Here is a 26,205-nt window from a genome sequence, read left to right as displayed (position 1 = left end):
CCCTCCGCTGCTGGAAGAACCGGCAGCAGGCACACACAGAGCCCTGCACAGATGGCTGCGGCACCCGTGGGCCGTGCCAGCCCCACGCGATGAGCTTTGATGGTTGTGCAAACAAAAGCGGAGCCAGATGGTCTCCCCCGCGCTCCAGCGCTGGAATCCTGCGCTCGCTCCCAGCCCCGACCTTGGCCGGGTGTCTTGCAGCGCTGACAGCCTGCCCGGGCTGTCTGCTCAATGCTGCCGCTGGGATTTTCATGGTATCATGGAATCGGAGTGGTTTGGGTGGGAAGGGACTTTAAAAACCACATTCCAATATCCCAGGTCGCTCCAAACCCCGCTCAACCTGGCCTCGAAGACTTCTAGGAATGGGTCAGGCAGAGCTCCTTCGGGAAACCGCCCCAGTGATCCCGCAACCTGGGATTTCCCGTGGGAAGGGTAGCGGCCGGGGCAGCCCACCCTCCCCGGGCAGGTTGGACGCAGCCAGCCGTGTCTGGGACCCGCTGTGAGCGGAGGGAGGTCGGTGCAGCCCCCGATCCGCTCCCAGGAGCCGCTCCCGCCGGTTCCCATGGCGGCTCCGCCTCTCCCGGCGCTGCCGGACTACAGCTCCCGGCGTGCCGCGGCGGGGCGGGCCGAGGGGCCGCCGGGAGCGCACCGGGAGAGCACCGGGAGCGCGGCGGAGCGAGCGCCGGCCCCGCCGAGCCGAGCCGGGCCGGAGCGGGCGGGAGCGGTGAGTGCGGGCCGGGGGCGCGGGGAGGGACCGGGGGGCTCAGCCCTCCCCGGGGGCGGCGGCGGCCCAGCCCCGCGGCGGGGCCGGGGGAAGGTGCCTCGCGTGGGCCCGGCCCCAAAGGAAAACACTCCAGAAGAGAGAAGCGGGTGCTGGGATGGAGCTGGGAAGCGGCGGGGTGGGAATGGGGCGGGGGGGGGTCTCAGGTGGGCAGTGCGGGTCCCCACGGTGGGGTCGCGCCGTGCAGAGCCCGGCCGGGAGCGGGTCCTGCCCCGGCCTGCCGTGGCACCGTCCCGTCCCGGGGAAACGGGGAGGAAAGTGGGCTCCGGGACCCCACGTGAGCCCGGAGGAGCCCAGCCTCGGCCTGCTCTTCGTGCCCGAGTTCTCCCGTTAAGTCCACTAGGAAAGGCCGAGGAGGCAGGATCCCCGCCCTCAGCCGGGGCGGTTCACACGTGTCCTCGTCCCCGTGGTCGCCGTGTCCCCTGCGGGGCTCCGGCAGCCCCGGGCCCCCCGAGGAGGAGCCGGGCAGCGCTGGGGCTCAGACAAGTCCAACACGGCCCCGGGCTGGAGGGACACGGAGCGTTGTGTTCCCAGTCTCACCTCTCACCCAGCACCCGCCTCCCAGCACAGCCCAGTTCGCCAGCGTCCCCTATGTCCTCCCTGCTCCCGTTCATCCGTTCCCGGCGGCAAAGAAGGGTTTAAAGGATTTGTTTGGGAGTTGGCAGCTGTTGCTGCTAGCGATTGGGATCCGTGACCCGTGGGATCATCATCACCTTGCAGTCTGGAAACACTGAAGATCAAGATAAGCACCTGAGCCCTCCTTCCCTCACCAGCCCAGTGAAGATCCTGCAGCAGGGTGCCAGGATCAGAGCATGATCCCGAAATCCCTGGGGAAGGGTGACAGCACTGGCAAGTCATAGGATCATTTATTTAGGATGGAAAAGGCCTTTAAGATCATCAAGTCCATGCATTAAGCAAGGGAACAGGAACAGATGGTGGTCGCACTCCTCTGGGGACAAAGGTGAGGAAGGAGCTGCCCCTGGATAGGGAGCAGGACAGACAGCATGAGGCAGCGGGAGGGCTTAGCTCCACCATCACGTTGTGCCCTTTGTCACTGGCCACAGCTCTGACTTTTCCCCTCCTTGGATGGCCACTGTCCAATGTCAGCACAGCCCTGACCTTCACCGTGAGCCTGGTGCAACATTCAGGCTTTTCTGTCCCAAAAAAGAGTGGGAAAGCAAAGCCTGGCAGCAGCTGCTCTGGGAATCCTTCCCGTGGTGGGCTGTGCCTCGTTGTGCTGCAAGTGAACAAATCCTGGTGTGGATTTAGAAAGCAAACATTGGATGTGGGGGTAGGGACAGAGCTCTGGGAGCTCGTGTGCCCTCAGCCAGGCTTGTGCAATCTGAAATTTGGGAGAGCTGGGCCAAGGGCTGCAGAGCTCAGGGCAGAGCTGGTGAAATATTTCAGGTGGGGAAGGACAGAGTTGGAGACATGGAATCACCCTCATTGTAGCACTGAGTGCTTGATGTGTCAGTATCTCCTGCAAGAATGAATTAACCTCTCATATGTTCCAGCATCCCACCCCTCTAAATCCTTAATTTTACAAGGAAGGGAAACTGAGGCACAGGAAGGAGAATTGCTTCACGCACAGCTTCCAAGTTGGGCCCTTTCCCATCCAGCTGTGGGTCTGCAACTGCCCTCCCTTGCAGAGGAGAACAAGTCCAAGCTGTTCCTTAGTTTTTGGAAGTTACACTCATGGTTGGAAATTCCACAGCACCAGCCTTGTGCACCTCTGGCTGCAGGGAGCTTCCGCAGCCCTTGGATAACGGTATCAGGAAAGACTCAGGGAAGCCTCCTGGAGAGAAGGTTGTTAACTGTTGATGAAACTAGATTTGAAGGCCTCCAGTGAGAGCACGGATCCCTTTCTGTGGGCAGTCCCTTCCCACATCCCTTCTCCTGCACCCCTGCATCGTTCCAAGACCCAGCCGTGTGGTTCCTCCTGCTGCACAGCTGGAATCCCACAGACACAGCTCTCTGTGGAGCATCCGACTGTTCCTCACGCCTGTCTCCAGCATCCTCCAGACTAAACAAGCCTGTTTCCTTCCAGCTGTCCTTGCAGGTCATGTTTTTCCTACACCTCTGCTCATTTTCTCCAGCTCCTCCCAGGACTGGACAGTGTTCACCCAACATCCAGGAGAACTGTTTCCCATGTCTGGCACTCAGCATTCCTGTTTACACATTCCATAGGGTGTTTTGCTTTTTGTTGTTGTAGCAATCTGACTGTTTTTGACTCATTTAAGCTTCACCCCAACCCCCAGTTTTCCTTCTGAGAACTCTTGGGAATTGCAGCAGGTTTAGCACAGAGCTGCTCCCACTGCCAGGGGTGAAGTGCTGAACTCTGGCTCTGAGTCCTGTTTCGAAATCAAACTCTGGGCTTTTCTCTGGAACATCCATAAGCTGGTGAGCTGGGAGGTGGACAACAAGGGACTGAGCACCCCGCAGACCTACAGCCCATTTCCTGGAAGCAAAATCCTTCTCCAAGTATGAGCCCCCTGATAGAGTGAGGTGAGGATCTGCACCAACAGCTGTCTGTGTGCATGGAAGAGGTTTGGGAGTTACTTGGAGCATTCCAAGAGCTGTGGAGTGGAGGCTGGCTGTGAATCCCAGCCCTGGGCAGGAGTGGGGACCGTGCCAGCTCCTGAGACAAGGCAGGCCCAGCACTCCACGAGGGAGCTGGGAACAGCTGGCAGTGAGGAGAGTGTGATGTTGGATCTGGCTCGGGCTCGCCTCCGGAGAGCTGGAGGGAACAGCAACACGGCTTCCAGCTGTGGGAAGCTGCAGCAAAGCCATGAGGCCAGACATCAGGAAACAGCCTTCACTGTGGGGTGCTGTAGCCAAGGAGGATGAACAGGATCATCTCATCAAGCTCCTCTTCTGTGACACACAAAGATGATTTTACGTAAGAATTTCCCCGATCTTGGTGTGAAGACGTTCAGCTTTACAGTGGGTTTAGTTTGTGCTGTTTTCTGTAATCCCTGGATAGCAGTGAGCCAGAGCTCTCCTGCTGCCACTGGCGCTGTGTCAGTCCAGAAAGCCACTTGATACCTTCACTGGCTCAGGGGCACCACTCCAAGGACTTGCTCTGAGAGGGTGACACTCTCTTGCTTCCTCTCCTTCCTGGCATTGTCCAGAAAACCATCTTTGTGCTCCTCCTACGTGGCAGTTGTTCTTTCCAGGTAGGGGAAGGGCTACCTCCTCCACAGCTCTTCCTTCTGAAACATCCCCGAGGCACTTTGTGCTGTTATCTCTCCCTTTTTACGTTCCTGAAGAGGAATCTCATTCCTTCCCTGGGGGGCAATTTTTTTTTGTTCCTCTTTTTTTCCATCTGTAAGTCTTAAATCTGAAGGCAAAACATGTGAGGCAGAGTAGGAGACCAGCAAACCTCCCAAGCTGTGCAGAACTCTGGTAATTTAATTAAATTAATTAGGCGATCTGTTGATACAGAGCCTTTCCTCTGCAAATACTCTGTTCCCTTCCCAAGTTTAAGGCATGCTGACTCCATAAACATGCAGGAAGCTTCCTGTGCTGTGTGTTTCCATGATTAACACTGTGATGAGGATTTAAAAGTGCTTAAAAGTATCGGTTTGAGTTTTGTCAGGCAAATCGTGGGATTGAACCTCGACACCTCGGCTCCAGGAAAACATCTCAAATCACAAGAAGCTTCTGTCACAGACAAGCTTCCCACACATAATTCCCAAATCTCAACCACTCCCGGAGTTAGCGACGTCAGCTCTAAGAATGGCAATAACGAGGGGCAGAGGAGGGAACTGACTCGGGATTTTTATAGCAAACAGCAAATTTTGGGTTTGCTTGGACAACTAGCTGGTGCTCAGCCCCGCTGAGCAGTTTGGATCTGCGCTCTGACCTCGGTGTTTCTGTTCCAGGGGCTCCCTGCAGCCACGAGAGGCAGGATGAACGTGGGGACGGCACACAGCGAGGTGAACCCCAACACCCGGGTGATGAACAGCCGCGGCATCTGGCTGTCCTACGTGCTGGGCATCGGGCTGCTGCACGTCGTGCTGCTGAGCATCCCCTTCTTCAGCGTCCCCGTGGTCTGGACTCTCACCAACATCATCCACAACCTGGTAAGGGAGCGGCGTGTCCCAGGGCATGTACAGGGAACCTTGGCACAGCTGTTCCTCTGAGCAGTCTGCTGAGATCCCTGTTGAAACAATTTGTTTGTGTTTCCAAAGATGCCGGGTGTGTTGCTCAAGCTCCAGCCCTCAGCCTGTACTGGTGCCTCTGGGTCATGGATTTAAATCCAGCCCAGGTATAGGTGAGGCAGAAACACCTGGTGAGGCTGCTCAGAGGGCACGTGGATTCATTTCCTGTAGGGCAAGTCCTTTGTTGTGTCCCCTTCCCAAAGGGGTCTGTGGCAGGCCCGAGACACTGGAAAGACATCACCGGGGTTGGTAAAACCTGAATTGGCCTTGTAAGAGTTAAGAAAAAACAAGATTAACCCCCAGATTTTGTTCTGCTTAAAATAAAAGATTAGTCCAGGAACTGATTCCTCCCTCTGAAGATCAAGTCCCCACATAGGTCCCCTTGGGCACAGGGGACAAAAAACTTCAGGGATGGAGCAACTGATTGTGTATCTTTTATTTTAAATAATATCTCAGCCTGGGAATATTCCAGAGACAAAAATGACAGGGATTGAAGACCCTCATGATAAATTATTACTAGTGAGAGATAAAAACCTCCACAAACGCCCAAACCAGAGCTGCTCAGGAGATAAAAACCTCCACAAACCCTCAAACTGGAGCTGCTCAGGAGATAAAAACAACCACAAACCCCTAAACTGGAGCTGCTCAGCGCTCAGCACACGAGCTGCTGGCTTCTCATCCATCTCCCCAGGCAGTTTTAGGTTCCGGGGACAAAAAGGAATTTAAATGCCAGGAGTAGCTGTACTTTGGAGCTGTTGTGTAGCTGGAATGTTTGTCCGTGACTTGTGTTCCCCTGGTAATCAGGGGGTGACAGACGTTCTCCCGGCACGTTTTCGGGGAGCCTTCCCCCGTGCTGCAGCGGGCAGGCGCTAATCTCCCGATCGCAGAGATCCCAGGGCTGTAATCTTGCCACCGCCTCCTTGGCTCACACCCAGGAGCCGAGCGAGAGGCCTGACGTGGAGCAGCCGAGCTGCCCCGGCCTTTCCCAACTCTCCTTTTTCCCTGCTTCCCGGGGCGCTCCGGGTTTTCCAGCAGCGCCACATCCCTCTAGTGGAACGGCGCGGGGGTGCAAGCTGGCCGATCCGCTGCCCCGGCTCGGGGGTTTTCGGGATGCAGGGCCCCGCGTGCCTCACGCTGTGTGTCCCGCAGAGCATGTACATCTTCCTGCACACCGTGAAGGGAACCCCCTTCGAGACCCCGGACCAGGGCAAGGCCCGGCTGCTCACGCACTGGGAGCAGATGGATTATGGAGTCCAGTTCACGGCTTCCCGCAAGTTCCTCACCATCATGCCCATCGTCCTGTGAGTATTCTGGGGCGGCTGAGCTGCCTCGTGTCCCAGTACCCATCAATATTCTGTCCTGGGAGACAAACACACGGAATGCCGCAGCTCAGTTTGCCTCTCCCTCTGTTCCCACCCTCCCTTTCCAGGTATTTTCTAACCAGCTTTTACACCAAGTACGACCGGATACACTTCATCATCAACACCATCTCCCTCATGAGCGTCCTGATCCCCAAACTGCCTCAGTTCCACGGAGTCCGGATCTTTGGGATCAACAAGTACTGAGCGGCGTGGCCGGAGCGGATGGCGGAGGAGTGGGGTGAAGGGGGAATTCCTCCTCTCCAGCCCCGTCTCTTCCCACGCAGACTGGGGTGTGGCTTCACAGTGGCTGTTTAAGCGCAGATCCCAACAGACACATTCCGCATGCTGGATCCTCGTGCCCAATTAATCCAAACCAGCTCCAGAGTAGAGTTTAGTGCGGAGCAGGATGTGCAACACCGGATTTCTCTTATCCCAGGGTCATGCAAAACCACTGAGACTTTGAGGTACAGCAAGGATGAATTCTGGGAAGAGTCTCATCTATTCCAGACATGGAATGACGAGGGTAGGGATGAGGGGAAAAGCTTTTAGTGCTGGTACTATTGCTGTGGTAAATGCACTTTAAAATACATTTCCCTTCCTGAAGCTGGGTGCTTTGAGCAGAACGTGAGGGAAATCCAAAGGGATACAGGCAGACTTTCCCAGGACTGGATTGTTTTGGGGTCTGATTTCCAGTTCTAGGTGGGAAGTGGGAGGGGAAAGTGAATGACAGATTTTTATTTTGCAATCGTTGACACCACTGAGAAGGGAAATTCTTTTCCTAAAAACAGCACAGGAAGGAATGACCTGCAGTTTGACAAAGCTTTTGGTTTCCTACAGCACCATCCGTGTGGTCGAGGGAAAAGGTGGCTAGATCCTAAATCATGCTTATTATTTTCAGTTTGTACCCAAATCTGCCCAGGTAACTCCTCTCCCCACCCCAAACTGCTGTTTTTAAGTGCACAGGGGCTCAGTGGGCATTTGGATCAAGGGCTGGGGGCAGGTGATTTAATGACTGACAACAAATGCCATGGAGCTCCTTGGAACATGGAGAGGTGTGGGAGAGGCTGCCCATGGGCAGGTACAGGAGGAGGGCTGATTGCTCTAATCAAGCATGCAGCCATCCTTGACTCGGAATTTTTCTTTTCCCTTCAGCTCCTTGGTTGCTTAAATGCACGTGACTGGGATTTGCCAGTTCTCCATGGACTCAAGGGTTGGATTTCTGGCTTACCTGGAAATCTGTCCCTCAGCTCCATGCCCAGGGGCTGTGTGAGCAGCAGCACCAGCAGCAGATGAATTGACCAGCAGAAGGAGTCAGTTGGTCACTGATAATAGATCCTTTCATAGAGGAACAAAATCAAGCCTTTTTCCTCCAAAATTACCACCGAAATAAAGCAGACTTAGCTTTTCTGGCTAAAACAGCTTTTACTGTTTTCCTGAAAATCAGAATTACCTGATTTTCCTTTGGGTTGTGTCCCAGATGGAATGGATTTTCCCTCACTCTTCCCCTGTAACCCCACAAAAACCTGTATTTTTGTTGTCTTAGTGCTTATATTGGCTCACCTTTTTTGACAATGGTATAAATCTTTTAAATCTGCTCTTTTTTTGTCCCTGCAGTAGCAAATCCAGCTTTAGAGGCCGTGGTGGAGAGTGTTGAGGTTTTGGATGGTCTGAGCGTAGGACATGGAAGGGGGAATTTCAGATTTGTTACTACTCCATGCATAATTTTAGGCAAGTTGCTTCACTACTCTCTCTCTGACTTCCTGTGGGACTGCTACAGGGAAGGGAGAATATGGAGTGTACCTCAAAGGGCTGCTGGAATGCAGGGAGAATCATTTCCTAATGTGTTTAAAAAGTGGAAATCCAAGTGAAAAGGAAGTTTCAGGTTGAAGCAGGTAGAAGGAGAAGAGAGTCTGGCTGGGGACGCCAGGGTATTGACAGATACGCAATTTCCTTGATGGGCAGTTTAAACCTTCAAACCTAGGATAGGAGAGCTGCTGCTTTAGCTGAGGTACTCTATACCCTAATCAGCTCTTTAAGCTACTAGACAATGATAATTGTGAGCAAAATAGAGGTATTTCATAATCAGCTGAGAAATGACACAGACATGAGCAGTATTCCTGTGGGAGGGGCCGGTCCAAGGAGGGGCAGGTCCTGGCAGGGTGGCTGAGGCTGGGCCTGAAATCCTGAGTGTCTGCCCAGACACCACTTCTGTCTCCAGGGGAAATGAAAGAAAACCAATTATTGTCATAGAAAACATGGGAAAAAACTTTTTTTTTTTTTTTTTTTGCCACAGAAACAGCCTCTAGATGCTTTCAAACATGACTTCTCACAAACAGACATATGCTGGGTATTTCTATGCATATGGACATCACAGATTTGTAAATTTAGAATAATTATCAATTGAAAGGATGGGCTTTTTTTAAATGAGATACAGCAATTCCTTGAAGGCATCAACACAGCTGTGAGTTTGAACACTTGTGTGCTCACTGACACTATGGACATCTGACCCTGTTTCATTAAATTAAAGATCAACTGGGATGCAGAACGGGATTATAAACTTCTCAAACAAGCAGGTTTTAAAGCCTAAAGCCCCAGACTTTTAATTAAGACTCTGCCTAGCAACAAAAGTAAATATTTTTTGATTTCTCTCCTTCCCACAAATGATCAAAACAGCAGATACCAGAGTCACATGACACTACAATACAGGTGTGGCATTTTCCCATGGAATAACCACGGGAATACCCAACCTGCACTCAATTAATCCAGTCAAGAGAAACATAAAGGGAAACAGAATAAATATGGAAAGAAGCAAGTTGAAGAAATATTTCATGTTCTGTTGTGGTGAGTGAAGTATCTATATATGATTAATAAGTATTCGAACAATTACATATTGGGTTGCATCTTCCTTAAGATTCCAGCTTAAGGGTAGGTATTAGGATCAATCAAAAATAAAAAGCAGGAAGTTAATTGTAATTAAACCACCATTCTTGGGTGTACCTTGGACAGTCTGAAGTGAAAGGGCAGCATGAGCAGGCTGAGGGGTGGTCAGACGTGTCCTGGCAGGGGACAGATGAGGGGTGAAGCCACATTATGGGAGGAGAAACAAACGTGAGCAGAACTCCTCTGAGAGTGGAGTTTTTCCCAGGTGCCTGCATGGAGGAGATAACTATTTGTTACTGATTTTAAATGGGATTCTGATCACATCACACTGGACAGATTTTCTCTCACACTTGTCCTGTATCATGATCAGGGCAAGTCCCTACCTGGAGAGATCACATCTCCTGTGATGGAGAAACAATTCCTGATAAGAAGGTATTTTAAGCTTTTCTGTTTTGCTCTGGAATGTAAGAGAAAAGCTTTTGAAAGGCTGGAAGCCTTCTCAGGAACTGGCAGCAGCCTGTCCCGTCTTGTACTTGGCAAAGCCTCCTCAGCCACTGTCAGCACCACGCACGTTTCCACAGCCCCTGCTCCAGGACAGAAAACCAGCAAGTCCTCCCAGCCTGACGTTTCTGAATCAGGGATCCTGAACTGGGAGTCATTACACAGAGCTACCAGGCTGGCAAACAGTCCAAACCTTTGCAGGAAAAAGCCTCTAAACTAAATGGAGGGCTACTTATTCTCAAGTACTTTTATGTTTGAATCACTGTTCAATTTTGGGTTGTTTTTAGAAGCTCGGTACTGGCCCTCATGGAGGGGACAGCAATGGGTTAACACATTAATATTCTTCCTTGTGACTTATGTTCCTTTATCATTGCCTAGAAAATATCTTTTAAGCATGCGAGTGTTGGTGTGTCCATACCCTCCTTGGATCAGTTAAATCAGCTGAATTAGTTGGGAGGGTTTTTTTAAAGGAATGTTCTGTACAAAGTTTTAGGGTTTTTTCCCCCATAGCCTTCTTTTTGCTGTGGATACAGGAGTCTCATGTAGAGAACTTTCTAAAATAAAGTGTGAATATTTTTATTACTCCTTTGTACAGTATTCTAAGAGAGACTAATAAAAGTGAAGTATTCAGGTAAAAACGTGCACTTGAGTCCTGGAATCTTCACCTGGATGACTTTTGCTGTCATACAAGCATGGCAGTGACTACGGGAAACATGGAATGGCCCGGGTTGGAAGGTACCTTAAGGCTCATCCATTCCTGCCGTGGGCAGGGACACCTTCCACTAGCCCGGGTTGCTCCAAGCCCCGTCCAACCTGGCTTTGGACACTCCCAGGGATGGGGCAGCCACAGCTTCTCTGGGAAACCAATGCCAGGGTCTGATCACCCTCACAGAGAGGGATTTCTTGTCAATATCCACCCAAGTCCATTTTTCCATCTGTAAAAGAGGAGCAACGTTATCTGTCTCGATAAATTTGAATCATGCAGTGATGGAATTATTTGAGTTGAAGAGACTTAAAGCCAATCCAGTACCACCTGCTGCCAGGGGCAGGAACATGTTTCTCTCCAGGTTGGTCTGGGACACTGCCAGAGATGAACTTATATCTCCTGCATCTGTAGAAGTTTGAGTTCTCCACAACCCCTCTAACTGACTCAGGATAAGCTGCTGTGAACAGCCAGGGATCCTCCAGCATGGATCAGGTCAAACACTGGCCCTGCCCAGGAGTTGCTTTGGGGAGCCCCCCGTTAATCAGGTAAGAGAAAGCTCAAGAAAAGGTCACCTTTAATATCAAACATTGAGTGAACATGAATACCAGAGAACCCTTTTGTTGAAACTCCAAGACCATAAAAGGATTTCCAGTAAGAGGCGGATGAAGGCAAATTAGTTCTTCGGAAAGTGATGTTTATGTCTTAGATAAGCAGCTCATCGTAATGAATATGTATAACTGTGGCAGGTAAATACCTGGTTTTACAGTCTCAGCGCACACACAGTTTAAGGAGAGATGTGTGTCCTGTGCAGATGAAGAATGCCTGCTTTCTAACACTTCAGATTGTGTTAGCAAGTTTATTCTGGATGATTTCAGCATCACCAGAGAACACAACAGTTCTGCTGTCTGCTCCAGACACCCCCCAGCCAGAGGCATCCACCCCACAAACAGGCAAGTGCATTATCCCAGGGCTTTGGGTAGGGGGGAGGGGTTGTGAGAGCTTTCTTTTAAGTGCTCTTGTTTAGTTTTCCTCTTTTCTTGGGGACTTCAAAAACAATGTGTCAAGGAAATGCTACTAACATGGAGCACACAAGGCTGTTTGTCTTTGGAGTGGTTTATACTGAAACAGGATAGCAATTGGATGGGATATTGGGAAAAAATTCCTCCCTGTGAGGCTGATCAGGCCCTGGCATAGGTTGCCCAGAGAAGCCGTGGCTGCCCCATCCATGGAAGCGTCCAAAGCCAGGTAGGATGGGGCTTGGGACAACCTGGGACAGTGTCCCTGACCATGGCAGGGAGAGGAATGGGATGAACGTTAAATGTCCCCTCCAACCAAAACCCCTCTGGATTACCCAACTTCCCCTCCCCAGGTCCATCCTGTAAAACACCTGAAAAGTGAAACTGAAACTTTCCGATAAAAACAAGCTGTCTCAGACAACAAACAGATTTCTTTCTGGCTGTCAACACCGGCTCTTCCCTGCAGATCACCAGGGCCTGCCCAACGAGGCTGGGCTGGGAAGGGCTGATTTTTTCTCTGTTTTGGGGCACGTTAGTCCCCAAAATCAGCACCCTGAGTCTGCCAACTGCGTTCTCTCTGCGCAATCACTGGGGTTCACCAGTAAACCAGGACAAGTCCAAAGAACCCCTGGCTCCTGCTGCTCCTTCTCCAAAGATGCCTGGTGACAATCCTGTGAAAACTGTGTCCTTGGATAATGTGGGTCATTCTTTTGAAAACCTCTTAATGATTAAAGGAATGCATTGTTACAATGTTCGGCTATTATTTCAAGTAATTTGTCTTAATTTGTATTGCCTCTTTTCCAAGGCACAAGTCCACTCAGCTTTCCTTCAAAACCTCAGCCACAGCAGAATGATTAAAAAACTCATCAAATTCATCCTAAATCAAATGGATGCCAGCAAAGAATTGGTCCCTGTCGAGAGCATCTCAGGCAATGAGCACTTCAGGACTCTCTATCTTCTGAAAAAAAAAACCAAATGAAAAACCATATTTCACCGAGTTCCCTACTATGAGCGAACAGGGTTCACACTGGTTGATGTGCTGCTGCCTGGGGAAGATGGTAATCACATAGGTAAAGACAAAATTTATCAACATGAATTTATCAAATACCATAGATAATGTTTTTGAACCATTTCTGGCTGAACTTTACCAAGTTCCAGCTTTCCTGTGTGTGATATACTTACAGTGCTGAGTCTCTCTAGGCCTGCTTAACAAAACTCTTGGAATTATTTCAGAGTCCATCCATCAAGATTCCAGTCAATTTACTCTCAGAAAAACTAGAGCAGAGGAAGCTGATGGAAATCTCCACATTTCAATTGACCCTGCAACTGTAGGGGTGAAAGGAGCTGCCGGCTTCTCCAAGGGGTTTTCTATCACGGTACAGAAGAAGAGTGTAACACTGGGATCACTGGAGGCACTGAGCAGAGAAACGTAAGGAATGACAAAGGGGGCACACATGCTCCAGTCCTCCCACTCATGCACACACCAGGTCAACAATGGGTTTTCAACAGCCTAAAACCAAGATTAAGACCTTAAGGCATGAATTCCCTCTAACTAGGCCAGGTTAGACAGGGAATGGAGTGACAAGGTCACCCCTGACCCTCCTCTTCTACAGACTTATCCCCCTGTTGTTGTTTGACACTGGCCAAATGCCAGGCACTGACAAAAGTCACTCACTCTCTCTCCCCTGCTACAGCTGGGTGGAGGAGACAAAAACTGAAACAAATGCTTCATGAGTTGAGATGAGGACCTTGAGAAAACATTCGAAACAGGCTCAACTTAGAGGTCCAAAATGAATTTATTGCCAGCAAAATCAGAGGAAGATAATGACAAATGAACTAAGACCTTAAAAACACCTTTTTGTCCCCCAGCCCCTCCCTCCTTCCCACTGACAATGCCAGGGAAAGGCCATGGGGGTTTTGGTCAGCTCATCACCCAAGGTTTTCTGCTGCTGCTGCTCAGGGAGAGGAGTCCTTCCCCTGCTACACTGTGGGGTCCTTTCCCATGGGAGACAGTTCTCCATGAACTTCTCCAGCATGGTTCCAAATCTCACCAGCAGCAGTCCTGCCAAAACTGCTGCAAGTGCCGTCCTTCCCATGGGCAACAGTCCTCAGAACTGCTGTGGTGTGGGTCACTCTTCCACAGGTGCAGTCCTCCAGGGACAGGCTGCTCCAGCCTGGGAGCAGGGCCCCCTCTCTCCTCTGGGTCTCCCACTGGATCACAGCCTCCTCCAGGCATCCACCTGCTCCCGTATGGGCACCTCCCCGTGGGCTGTGGGTGGATCTCTGCATCCCTGTGGATCCCCGTGGGCTGTGGGTGGATCTCTGCATCCCTGTGGATCCCCGTGGGCTGTGGGTGGATCTCTGCATCCCTGTGGATCCCCATGGGCTCTGGGTGGATCTCTGCATCCCTGTGGATCCCCATGGGCTGCAGGGGCACAGCTGCTTCACCATGGTCTCATCACAGCCTGCAGAGGAATCATGGCTCTGGCACCTGCAGCACCTCCTGCCTCTCCTTCTCCAATAACCTTGGTGTCTCCATGTTCTTTCCCTCACATGTTGTCACCTCCTCCTCCTCTCTGGCTAGGAAAAATCTGTGTCCCAATTTGTTCTGATTTTCTCCTTAAGTATGTTATCACAGAGGTGTTACCAACCCCTCTCATTGGCCCAGCCTTGGCCAGCAGCATGTCCATCTTCAGCGCCATCAGGGACTGGCTCTGGTGGACGTGGTGGAAGCTTCTGGCAGCTTCTCACAGAAGCCACTTCTGTGAACCCCTGCTACCACAAACCAGGCCATGGAAAACCAACACATCCCCCCAAACTGCATCAGCTGCTCCTGGCGCTCCAGACCCTTCCTACCATTTTTCTCTTTCAGGGAAATCGACATGGATCATTCCTTCATCCAACAACTACAGAGAACAGACATCGAGCTATATGTGGTCACTGAAAGCCTTGAAGCCTCAGAGGAGGCTGTGTACAAGGAATCCACCAAGGCAGGCGGGCGCTTCAAGGCCAAGTTTCATGCCAAATCCACAGCAAAGGTTTGGGTTCCTCCTCTTTTCTTCCCCAACACCTTCACCCAGGTGTTCTAACAGGTTGTTTTCCTTGCCAGGGCATCAGAGAGAAAACGCAAGCCATAGTCATACCCAAGGGCTGCATCCTGGCCTTCAGGACCACCCAGCTACACATTAGAAATGGAGCATGGGGTAAGTAACTTGCCGAAATGAGCAGTGTCTCACAGAAAATGTGAAAAAGAGGAAGAACATTTTAAGAAGAATCACTGCACCCCAGATAAACCCTGAACTTGTTTGCAAGGAGAGGGAGGCAGTGTGAGGGACAGAAATCACCTGGGGGAGGCCACACAGCCCATGAGCTACACAAGGAAGATGCTATTTGGGGAGGGGTCATGAAAAAAGGGAAAGAAGGAAGCCTCAGATCTACTTTTCAGGAGCTGATAAATGGCACAGAGAGTAGAGTTTAGGTTTGTTTATTTTCTACTCAGAAGAAAAGAATCAAGGTGAAAACAGGGTGGGTGATCATCAGTGTGAAGGCGGATGTAGAACACTGTATATGTCCTTTTTATCTTCTTTCACATCTGGGTTATTTACCAAGAGAAAACTTTATAAAGGGATCTTATGCAGGCGAGGATAAGTAATGTATTTCAGAACTTTCACTTGCAAAACTTTTACCTACTTTGAGTAAGATGGAATCTCCCAGCACAAAACAAATCACCAGGAGAGATGCATTTGCCTCTTCCATGAGACATCACAACTGCCCAAATTCCTTGTTGCTTGAAAAACACTCATATGATGTCCTGGGGTGACGTTGTGGAGTTTGTATCCCCAATTGTCTGTTGGGTCTCTGTTGGATATTGCCCTGTGTGCTCTTGCTGTTGGGTCTGGGAGCAGGGGGAAGGGAGAGGCGCGCAGTTTATTTTCAGAAACTTTCCTCCCCTGGCTGGCCTTGAGAGTCGGATTCAGCAACACACGGTGAGGGATGGAGAGATTTTTTTTCTTCAGTAGTTAGTTAGCTAGTTAGTGAGTAGATAGCAGAGGAGGAGAAGCTTCACTTTTCTCCCACTACTCCTGGGGTTTTTTTTCCCTTTTTTCTTTCCTGTTTTTTTTTTTTCTTTTCTCTCTGTTTTTTTGTTTGTTTGTTTGTTTGTTTTTTTTGTGGTTTTTTTTTTGCCTTCCCTTGGAACTGTTAAAATCTCTCTGCACTGAGGACTCGGGGGAGCGCCATGCGGGCTCGCACCTGGAACCCACCAAGATCCATCCTGCGCATCAACGTTTCCCAGCACCAGAAAGACTGAGACAGAGCAACCACCTCCAGGAAGGACTTCTTTTCTAAATCAGTCATCTCTCCAGAGCGGCACAAAGTTCTTATCATCTGGTATTATCGAATTTATTGTGCTGGGGAGTGCTTTGCCTGTTTAATAAACAGGGTTCTTTCCACTTCTCTCGGAGGAGGATTTTTTTCTTTCCCGAAACCGGTTGGGGGAGGGGAGGGGAGGGGAAGGGAGGGCCCCCTTAGGAGGTTTCCTCTCAAATCTGCCTTAAACCTCTACATATGACTATTTCAAACTCTGGGTTTAGAGCTGCCTGGGACACCTAGAACTGAAGTGACACTTTTGGTCTCATTCTGGTTGGCAGATACCTCAAAAGGAAAATTAGCAGTAGACATGACAAAAGTGGAAAACTGCTGTATAATCTTATCTGGTTTGCAGTTTTCTCAGGAAAAGGAATAGTGGAAAATGTTGAGGAACAATTTGAAAACCACTGCAAAATTTTCTACAAGCTCTCTTCTGACTTGCTGCCCACCATCTTAAACACCATCAAAGCTGTGATGACAGACAAGAACCTCCTTGAAGAGCTCAGCCAGAAAGTAAGTGAAGCTCTTCTTACTGCCACCATTTAGAAATACAGACACATCCAGGACCACACCTCTTGCCCACAAGTCACCTGCCCTGTGCCACAACTGTCCATCCAAAATTCCCCACTCAGCACATCTCTCTGATCTGGACAAGCAGCAGCCTCTGCCCTCAGATCCTGACATTTCTGTTCCTTGTTCCCCCAGATGGAAGAAGTTCCTGAGCAAAATGATGGTTATGAGCTGAAAACTGAGAGCCCAGACTTACAGGACCTGTTCAGCATCTTACAGCATTCTCCAAGAGATCGTGTCCTTCTGCTGGCTGAGGGAATCACCTACGTCCTTGACGCTTTCCATGGTGAGCCTTTGGGTCTTTAAGAGCGAAATCAAGGCAGGGATGACTCCCAGTCCTGCCATTCCCTCCTGCCTTCTTCTCATCCTCCTCCTCCTCAAGTGGAATCCCCATCCAAGTCCCATGGAGGGGAGAGGAGGGGAACTCCCTCTGCACCCATCCAGGGCTCCCAGCTCCCTCAAAGTGTGGTCACAGCTTCCTCCCAAGGGGCAGCCCAGATCTCTGCTCTGGTGACCAGCGACAGGACCCAAGCAAATGGCTGGAGCTGTGTCTGGGACACTTAGGTTGATATCAGGAACAGGTTCTTGTCCCAGAGGGTGCTCAGGCACTGAACACACTCCCCAGGGAATGGTCACAGCCCCAAGGCTCACAGAGCTCCAGGAGGGTTTGGACAACGCTCTTAGCACATGCTCACATTGCTGAGATTGTCCTGTGCAGGGATGGCAGTTGGACATCGATTATCCTTGTAGATCCCTTCCAACCCACTATTCCATGATTCTGTGAGTAACAGCCAGATCACTCTCACACTGAGCCTGCACAAATCATTTCCATTAAAACATCCAAAACACCTTTGACCAAAGGAACATTTCCTACAAGGAATGATCACTTTTCCCACCCTCTTCGCTCTTTCCCATCCTGCTCTCCATTCCCATCCCACCACTAACCTTGGTGGGAGGCTTTGGATCCAAACCCAGTTTATTTCTGCAGAGTTAATGGAGGATCAGCTGCTGCTGCTGCTGAAATCCTTGGAAAGGAAGATTGTGTCCCAACAGCTGAAGCTGGTGAGAACACACATCACACTGGGCTCCTTTCAAGGGGAGGCAGGGGCTATGTTAATTATAACAACATTTCCACTGTGATGTCACAAGTTGACAACTGATAGAAATTCTGATTTTGCTTTTTTGTTTTTGTTGCTGTGAAGGTTTCATACCTCCTAGAACATGGCCTGGATAAGTGGAAGAAGGGATTGCACGTAGATGCCGAGCTCCTCTCCTTCCCACACGAGGACGAACAGAGGTTAACCATTGACCTGGTGGAGCTGAGTGGAGTGCAGCTCCAGGAAGATGGATCAGCTGTCCCTAGGGATCAACCCTTCGAGGCCATGGCAGCCCTGTTTGTGGCCCTGTACGCCCTCAACCTCCTGAGTGGCTCCAAGTAGGAGGTACCTGGCCCTGCCGAGGGAAGCCCCACGCAAGATCTTGGGAAATCTCTGCTGACAAGAGAGTTTTCTCTCCCAATATCATCCATGTTGATGCTCAAGGCTGCTTTGGCTGGCAAAAGCATATTTAAGGCTGAAAAATATCAATTATGGATGCTAATGGCTGAATTTCAAAGGGGATATGTCTGTCCGTCTCCCCAAGAATACTGAGGGACAATAGGAAAATCACCAAGCTCAAATAATCACAGGCCTGGCACAGGTGCCTCATGTAATCCTGCTTTCCTCAAAATGCTGCTGCTGCTTCTGCAATCAGTAACTGGGAAAGGGAGAGGAAAAGGGAATGGAAATGGGAAGGGAATGCAGAGGGAAAAGGGAGATTCAAGGGGAAAGGGAAGGGACACACAAATGAAAAATGAAATGCAGAGGAAAAGGGATGAAATGAAAAGGAAACAAAAGCCAAAGGAAAACATCAGCAGTGATTCATCCTGCTCCCCCCCTGGTCCAGCAATAAGTTCCATTAAATGCTGGCTGGAGGAGCATGACGGGATCCCAAAGTTTTCACTGACACCTCCCTGGTCCCATCTCCCCAGAATGGTCAAGAGATATGTGCAGCACTAAAGAAAAGCACAGCAAATACTCTCATTATCATTAATAAATAAAGAGCAGATTCCTGATAAGCAACTGGGTGTTCTCAAATGCAATTTCTTAAGTTATGTGTCTTTTCGGTCCCATGGCACATCTGACAACCTCAGGACGGAGGCTGTACCACAAATAAGGGCCCTTGCTATGGATACAGCCATCTCAGGTAGAGAACTTCCTAAAGTAAAGCATGAATATTTTGATTACTCCTTTGTACAGTATTCCAACAGACACTAATAAAAGTGAAGCATTCATGTAAAAACGTGCACTTGAGTCCTGGAATCTTCACCTGGATGGCTTTTGCTGTCAAACAAGCATGGCAATGACTACAGGAAACATGGAATGGCTCAGGTTGGAAGGCACCTGAAGGCTCCAGGGACATTCCCACCCCCTGCCATAGGCAGGGACACCGTTCACTAGCCCAGGTTGCTCCAAGCCACATCCAACCGGGCTTTGGACACTCCCAGGGATGGGACAGCCACAGCTTCTCTGAAAACCTGTGCCAGGGCCACACCACCCTCACAGAAAAGAATTTCCTGCCAATATCCCTTCCTGAGTCCATTTCTCCATCTGGCAAAGAACAGCACTGTTACATGGCTCTGTAAAGTTGAATCATGCAATGAGGGTATGGTTTGGCTGGAAGGGACCTTAAAGCCAATCCAGTCCCTCCTGCTGCCAGGGGCAGAGACATCTTCCTGTCCAGTCTGGTCTGGGACACTTCCAGCAATGGACTTACATCTCCTGCATCTGTACACGTTTGAGTTACCCACAGCCCCTTTCACAGACTCAGCTTGATGACTTAAAAGGAAATGTTACGCAAGCAAGAGCTGCTTTGTCGGGACGGAACACTGGTGCTGAGGGTGTGAAATTGCTGAAGTGATCTCACAGCTGGGAACAACTCCTGATAAGCTGCTGGGAACAGCCAGGGGTCCTCCAGCACGGATCGGGTCGAACACTGCCCCTGCCCAGGTGGTGCTTCAGGGATCTCCCCCGTTAGCAAGGTAAGAGAAATCAATTTACTCTTTGCTCTGGGTTTGGGGAAGTGCAAGCTTCCTTTAGGAATCACAGTTCCTGTACTTAGCAAACACTTCCACACCTCCGGCAGACAGCCAGAGGACTTCTCCCCAGTCCAGCTGCTCTCCAGAGGCCACATCACCTCGGCAGCCCCGCGGTCAGCTCTGCGCTCCCCGCCCCCACGAACACGGAAGTGCATTATCCCAGAGCTTTGGGCAGGGGAGAGGATTGGCAGGACCTCTCTCTTTACGTGCTCTTGTTTAGTTTCTGTTTTCTTCGTGGAGACTCCGAAGGGAAAGAGCCCAGAAGCGCTACTAACACTGAGCACACAAAGGTACTTCTCTTTGGAATGGTTGTAAATGAAATAAAGTAGGGTTAGACATTTGTCCCTAAAATCAGCATCGTCAGAGTCTGCCAGCTCTGTTCTCTCTGCACAATCACTGGTGTTCACCTGCAGAGGCAGACGAGGCCAAACAACCCACACCTCCTGCTGCCTCTTCTCCAAACACTCCCTGTAACAACCCTGTGAAACTTGTGTCCGTGGGTAATATCAGTCATTCTTCTGAAAACTTCTTAAAAATTAATTATTATGTTGTTACAATGTCTTGCTTAAGCTGCACCTGGGGAAATGTAGCTTAGACCTCAGGAAAATATTCTTCACTGAAAAACTGAATGGTCACTGGAATCCTCTGCCCTGAGAGGCAGCAGAGTAATCATCCCTGGATGTGTTTAAAAAAAAATGGGACATGGCACTCAGTGCCATGGTGAGGAAAGTGTTTGGTCATAGCTTGGACTAGAGGATCCCAAAGGTCTTTTCCAAACTAGTTCATTCTGTGATCCGGTGCTAATATTTCAAGTAATTTGGCTTGTGTTCCCTCTTTCCCAAAGCACAAATCTCCTTGGCTTTGCTTCAAAACCTCAATCACAGCAGAATGTTTAAAAAAGCCACCAAATTCATCGTAAATCAGTCGGATTCCAGCAAAGAACTGGTCCCTGTTGAGAGCATTGCACACAATGAGCACTTCAGGCCCCTCTCTCTACTGATAAGAAAATCAAAACGCATGTTCCGCCCAGATCCCTACTACCGGCATACACGGTTCACACTGGATGATGTGCTGAAGCCTGGAAAAGATGGTAAAAAAATAGGTAAATCCCAAATTTTTCACTATGAATTTATCAAATACCATAGATAATGTTTTTGAACCATTTGTGGCTGAACTCTACCAAGTTCCAGCTTTCCTTTGTGTGATATACTTACAGTGCTGAGTTGCTGTAGTCCTGCTTAATATAACACATGGAAATATTTCAGAGCCCATCCATAAAGTTCACCCGAAATATACTGTCACAAACACCAGCAAGAACAAAGCTGATGGGGGTGTCAGCGTTCCGTTTGACCCTGCGAGTGTAGAGCTGAAAGGAGCTGCCTACATGTCCAATGAGTTTTCTATCACGGTACAGAAGAAGAGTGTAACACAGGGATCACTGGAGGCACTGAGCAGAGAAAGGTAAGGAATGACAAAAGGGGGCACACATGCTCCAGTCCTCCCACTCATGCACACACCAGGTCAACAATGGGTTTTCAACAGCCTAAAACCAAGATTAAGACCTTAAGGCATGAATTTCCCCTAACTAGGCCAGGTTAGACAGGGAATGAAGTGACAAGGTCCCCACTGACCCTCCTCTTCTACAGACTTATCCCCCTGTTGTTGTTTGACACTGGCCAAATGCCAGGCACTGACAAAAGTCACTCACTCTCTCTCCCCTGCTACAGCTGGGTGGAGGAGACAAAAACTGAAACAAATGCTTCATGAGTTGAGATGAGGACCTTGAGAAAACATTCGAAACAGGCTCAACTTAGAGGTCCAAAATGAATTTATTGCCAGCAAAATCAGAGGAAGATAATGACAAATGAACTAAGACCTTAAAAACACCTTTTTGTCCCCCAGCCCCTCCCTCCTTCCCACTCACAGTGCCAGGGAAAGGCCATGGGGGTTTTGGTCAGCTCATCACCCAAGGTTTTCTGCTGCTGCTGCTCAGGGAGAGGAGTCCTTCCCCTGCTACACTGTGGGGTCCTTTCCCATGGGAGACAGTTCTCCATGAACTTCTCCAGCATGGTTCTAAATCTCACCAGCAGCAGTCCTGCCAAAACTGCTGCAAGTGCCGTCCTTCCCATGGGCAACAGTCCTCAGAACTGCTGTGGTGTGGGTCACTCTTCCACAGGTGCAGTCCTCCAGGGACAGGCTGCTCCAGCCTGGGAGCAGGGCCCCCTCTCTCCTCTGGATCTCCCACTGGATCACAGCCTCCTCCAGGCATCCACCTGCTCCCGTATGGGCACCTCCCCATGGGCTGTGGGTGGATCTCTGCATCCCTGTGGATCCCCATGGGCTGCAGGTGGATCTCTGCATCCCTGTGGATTCCCATGGGCTGCAGGGGCACAGCTGCTTCACCATGGTCTCATCACAGCCTGCAGAGGAATCATGGCTCTGGCACCTGCAGCACCTCCTGCCTCTCCTTCTCCAATGACCTTGGTATCTGCAGGGTGTTCTCCTCACATGTTCTCACCTCCTCCTCCTCTCTGGCTAGGAAAAATCTGTGTCCCAATTTGTTTTGATTTTCTCCTCAAGTATGTTATCACAGAGGTGTTACCAACCCCTCTCATTGGCCCAGCCTTGGCCAGCAGCATGTCCATCTTCAGTGCCATCAGGGACTGGCTCTGGTGGACGTGGTGGAAGCTTCTGGCAGCTTCTCACAGAAGCCACTTCTGTGAACCCCTGCTACCACAAACCAGGCCATGAAAAACCAACACATCCCCCCAGCTGTGTCAGGTGTTCCTGGCACTCCAAGCCCTTCCTAACATTTTTCTCTTCTAGGGAAATCGACATGACTCACTCCTTGATCAAACAACTAGGGAAAACACAAAGTATGCTATATGTGGTCACTGAAATCCTCGAAGCCTCCGAGGAGGCTGTGTACAAGAAATCTACCAAGGCAGATGGGGGCTTCATGGTCAAATTTTATGCCACATTGTTTGCAAAGGTTTGGCTTCTCTTTCCTTCCTTCTTTCCTTCCTTCCCCTACACCTGCACCCAGGTGTTCTAACAGGTTGTTTTCTTTGACCAGGGCACCAGAGAGAACACCCAAAGCATAGTCATACCCAAGGGCTGTACCGTGGCCTTTGGGACCATCCAGATACACATTAAAGATGGAGCATGGGGTAAGTAACTTCCAGAAATGACCAATTCCTCCATTCCAGATAAGGTGCAGAAGAGGAAGAATATTTTATGAAGAATCACCTGGCCCCAGATACACCCTGAACTTGTTTGCAAGGAGAGGGAGGCAGTGTGAGGGACAGAAATCACCTGGGGGAGACCACACAGCCCATGCAAGGTCAAAGAGCAACACAAGCAAGATGCTGTTTGGGGAGGAGTCAGTAAGAAAATGAAAGAAGGAAGTCTCAGATTTACTTTTCAGGAGCTGCAAAGCTCCTGCTGATAAATGGCAGAGAGCACAGTTTGGGTGTATTTTCTAGTCAGAAGGAAAGTATCAGGGTGAAAACAGGGTGGGTGACCAGCAGTGGGAAGGCTGGTATAAAACATGGTAAATGTCCTTTTTTTCTCTTTCAGAACTGGGTTCTACCTCAGAGGAAAATGTAATCGCATATATACAATGTGAGCAAACGTAATGTATTTCAGAGCTTTCACTTGCACAACTTTTACCTGCTTTGGATAACATGGAATCTCCCAGCATAAAACAAATCAACAGGAGTGATTTGCATTTGCCTCTTGCCTGTGATATCACAACTGCCCAAATTCTTTACTCCTTCAAAAACACTAATATGAATATTTCAAGCTCTGGGTTTAGAAATGCCCGTAAACTCCTAGAACTCATGACAGATTTGGTTTCATTCTGGTTTGCAGCTCTCTCAGGAAAAGGAATAGTGGAAAATGTTAAGGAAGAATTTGAAAACCACTGCAAAATTTTCTCTGAGTTGTCTACTGACTTGCTGCCCATCATCTTAAACACCATCAAAGCTGTGATGAGAGACATGAACCTCCTTGAAGAGCTCAGCCAGAAAGTAAGTGAAGCTCTTCTTACTGCCACCATTTAGAAATACAGACACATCCAGGACCACACCTCTTGCCCCACAAGTCACCTGCCCTGTGCCACAACTGTCCATCCAAAATTCCCCACTCAGCACATCTCTCTGATCTGGACAAGCAGCAGCCTCTGCCTTCAAATCCTGACATTTCTTTTCCTTGTTCCCCCAGATGGAAGAAGTTCCTGAGCAAAATGATGGTTATGAGCTGAAAACTGAGAGCCCAGACTTACAGGGCCTGTTCAGCACCTTACAGCATTCTCCAAGAGATCGTGTCCTGCTGGCAGAGGGAATCACCTACGTCCTTGACGCTTTGCATGGTGAGCCTTTGGGTCTTTAAGAGCAAAATCAAGGCAGGGATGACTCCCAGTCCTGCCATTCCCTCCTGCCTTCTTCTCATCCTCCTCCTCCTCAAGTGGAATCTCCATCCGAGTCCCATGGAGGGGAGAGGAGGGGAACTCCCTCTGCACCCATCCAGGGCTCCCAGCTCCCTCAAAGTGTGGTCACAGCTTCCTCCCAAGGGGCAGCCCAGATCTCTGCTCTGGTGACCAGCGACAGAACCCAAGCAAATGGCTGGAGCTGTGTCTGGGACACTTAGGTTGATATCAGGAACAGGTTCTTGTCCCAGAGGGTGCTCAGGCACTGAACACACTCCCCAGGGAATGGTCACAGCCCCAAGGCTCACAGAGCTCCAGGAGGGTTTGGACAACGCTCTTAGCACATGCTCACATTGCTGAGATTGTCCTGTGCAGGGATGGCAGTTGGACATCAATTATCCTTGTAGATCCCTTCCAACCCACTATTCCATGATTCTGTGAGTAACAGCCAGATCACTCTCACACTGAGCCTGCACAAATCATTTCCATTAAAACATCCAAAACACCTTTGACCAAAGGAACATTTCCTACAAGGAATGATCACTTTTCCCACCCTCTTCGCTCTTTCCCATCCTGCTCTCCATTCCCATCCCACCACTAACCTTGGTGGGAGGCTTTGGATCCAAACCCAGTTTATTTCTGCAGAGTTAATGGAGGATCAGCTGCTGCTGCTGCTGGAATCCTTGGAAAGGAAGATTGTGTCCCAACAGCTGAAGCTGGTGAGAACACACATCACACTGGGCTCCTTTCAAGGGGAGGCAGGGGCTATGTTAATTATAACAACATTTCCACTGTGATGTCACAAGTTAACAACTGATGGAAATTCTGATTTTGCTTTTTTGTTGTTGTTGCTGTGAAGGTTTCATACCTCTTAGAACATGGCCTGGATAAGGGGAAGAAGGGATTGCACGTGGAGGCTGAGCTGCTCTCCTTCTCTCACAAGGACGAACAGAGGTTAACCATTGCCCTGGTGGAGCTGAGTGGAGTGCAGCTCCAGGAAGATGGATCAGCTGTCCCTAGGGATCAACCCTTCGAGGCCATGGCAGCCCTGTTTGTGGCCCTGTACACCCTCAACCTCCTGAGTGGCTCCAAGTAGGAGGTACCTGGCCCTGCCCAGGGAAGCCCCACGCAAGATCTTGGGAAATCTCTGCTGCAAGAGAGTTTTCTCTCCCAATATCATCCATGTTGATGCTCAAGGCTGCTTTGGCTGGCAAAAGCATATTTAAGGCTGGAAAGTCAATTATGGATGCTAATGGCTGAATTTCAAAGTGGATATGTCTGTCCGTCTCCCCAAGAATACTGAGGGACAATAGGAAAATCACCAAGCTCAAATAATCACAGGCCTGGCACAGGTGCCTCATGTAATCCTGCTTTCCTCAAAATGCTGCTGCTGCTTCTGCAATCAGTAACTGGGAAAGGGAGGGGAAAAGGGAATGGGAAGGGGAAAAGGGAATGCAGAGGGAAAAGGGAAAGGACACAGAAAGGCAAAAGTGAAATGCAGAGGAAAAGGGAGGATATGAAAAGGAAACAAAAGCCAAGGGAAACCATCAGCAGTGATTCACCCTGGTCCCCCTCTGGTTCAGCAGGACGGTCCATTGACGTCTGGCTGTAGGAACGTGGTGGGATTCCAAAGATTTCACTGACACCTCCCTGGTCCCATCTCCCCGAGATCCTCAAGAATGACATGCAGCACTTCAGAGAAACACTATAAACACTCTCATTATCACTTTATAAATAAAGAGCAGCTTCTTGCTAAGCTATTGGGTGTTCTCAAAGGCATTTTCTTTATTTTGTGTCTTTTTGGTCCCATTACAAATCTGACAACCTCAGGACTGAGGCTGTACCAGAGATAAGGGCCCTTGCTGAATCTAATTTTATTTACTTGCTGTGGATACAGGAGTTTCATGTAGAGAAATGTATAAAATAAACCATGAATATTTTGATTAATCCTTTTTTATAGTATTCTAAGAGACAAACAGAGGTGAAGTATTCATGTAAAAACGTGCACTTGAGTCATGGAATCTTCACCTTGATGGCTTTTGCTGTCATACAAGCATGGCAGTGACTACAGGAAACATGGAATGGCTCAGGTTGGAAGGCACCTGAAGGCTCATCCATTACTGCCTCCTGCTGTGGGCAGGGACACCTTCCACTAGCCCAGGTTGCTCCAAGCCACATCCAACCTGGCTTTGGACACTCCCAGAGATGGGGCAGCCATAGCTTCTCTGAAAACCTGTGCCAGGACCACACTACCCTACTTCACAGAATAAAATTTCTTGCCAATATGCCCTCCT

General features: G+C 49.7%; 2 protein-coding genes and 1 pseudogene across 4 annotated transcripts; all 3 read left to right on the top strand.

Moving 5' to 3' along the window:
* Positions 1–633: 633 nt before the first annotated feature.
* On the top strand, positions 634–8,590 carry ORMDL3 (ORMDL sphingolipid biosynthesis regulator 3). Its single transcript, XM_066205031.1, has 4 exons — positions 634–724; positions 4,666–4,866; positions 6,094–6,245; positions 6,374–8,590. The coding sequence occupies exons 2-4, from the start codon at positions 4,693–4,695 to the stop codon at positions 6,507–6,509; spliced, it is 462 nt and encodes a 153-aa protein (XP_066061128.1). The 5' UTR covers positions 634–724; positions 4,666–4,692; the 3' UTR covers positions 6,510–8,590.
* Positions 8,591–12,238: 3,648 nt separating this feature from the next.
* Positions 12,239–18,688, top strand: LOC136301845 (gasdermin-A3-like; annotated as a pseudogene).
* A 64-nt stretch (positions 18,689–18,752) lies between these two features.
* On the top strand, positions 18,753–25,854 carry LOC136301846 (gasdermin-A-like). Of its 3 annotated transcripts, XM_066205069.1 has the most exons (12): positions 18,753–19,425; positions 19,530–19,772; positions 20,327–20,584; positions 20,748–20,943; positions 22,309–22,474; positions 22,559–22,652; positions 23,062–23,106; positions 23,356–23,513; positions 23,707–23,854; positions 24,557–24,630; positions 24,771–25,010; positions 25,498–25,854. In XM_066205069.1, exons 3-11 carry the CDS (start codon positions 20,371–20,373, stop codon positions 25,005–25,007), a joined length of 1,332 nt encoding a protein of 443 aa, XP_066061166.1. In that variant the 5' UTR covers positions 18,753–19,425; positions 19,530–19,772; positions 20,327–20,370; the 3' UTR covers positions 25,008–25,010; positions 25,498–25,854. The 3 variants fall into 3 exon arrangements, with proteins under 3 accessions (XP_066061166.1, XP_066061164.1, XP_066061165.1); XM_066205067.1 differs by having other exon boundaries at positions 24,771–25,854; XM_066205068.1 differs by lacking the exon at positions 19,530–19,772 and having other exon boundaries at positions 24,771–25,854.
* Positions 25,855–26,205: the final 351 nt, after the last annotated feature.

This window comes from Chamaea fasciata, unplaced genomic scaffold (assembly GCF_029207755.1).
Source record: "Chamaea fasciata isolate MVZ Bird 193981 ecotype frontalis unplaced genomic scaffold, bChaFas1.0.hap1 SCAF_27, whole genome shotgun sequence".
Lineage (NCBI taxonomy): Eukaryota > Metazoa > Chordata > Aves > Passeriformes > Sylviidae > Chamaea > Chamaea fasciata.
The sequence above is the reverse complement of the archived record's forward strand: the minus strand, read 5'-3'. Positions and strand labels throughout refer to the sequence as shown.

Coding starts and splice junctions, on each gene's coding strand:
- ORMDL3 (XM_066205031.1), top strand. CDS start 4,693: ATGAACGTGGGGACGGCACACAGCGAGGTGAACCCCAACACCCGGGTG. Junction 4,867..6,093: donor CCAACATCATCCACAACCTG/GTAAGGGAGCGG, acceptor TGTGTCCCGCAG/AGCATGTACATCTTCCTGCA. Junction 6,246..6,373: donor ACCATCATGCCCATCGTCCT/GTGAGTATTCTG, acceptor CTCCCTTTCCAG/GTATTTTCTAACCAGCTTTT.
- LOC136301846 (XM_066205068.1), top strand. CDS start 20,371: ATGTTTAAAAAAGCCACCAAATTCATCGTAAATCAGTCGGATTCCAGC. Junction 20,585..20,747: donor AAAAGATGGTAAAAAAATAG/GTAAATCCCAAA, acceptor GAAATATTTCAG/AGCCCATCCATAAAGTTCAC. Junction 22,475..22,558: donor ATGCCACATTGTTTGCAAAG/GTTTGGCTTCTC, acceptor TTCTTTGACCAG/GGCACCAGAGAGAACACCCA.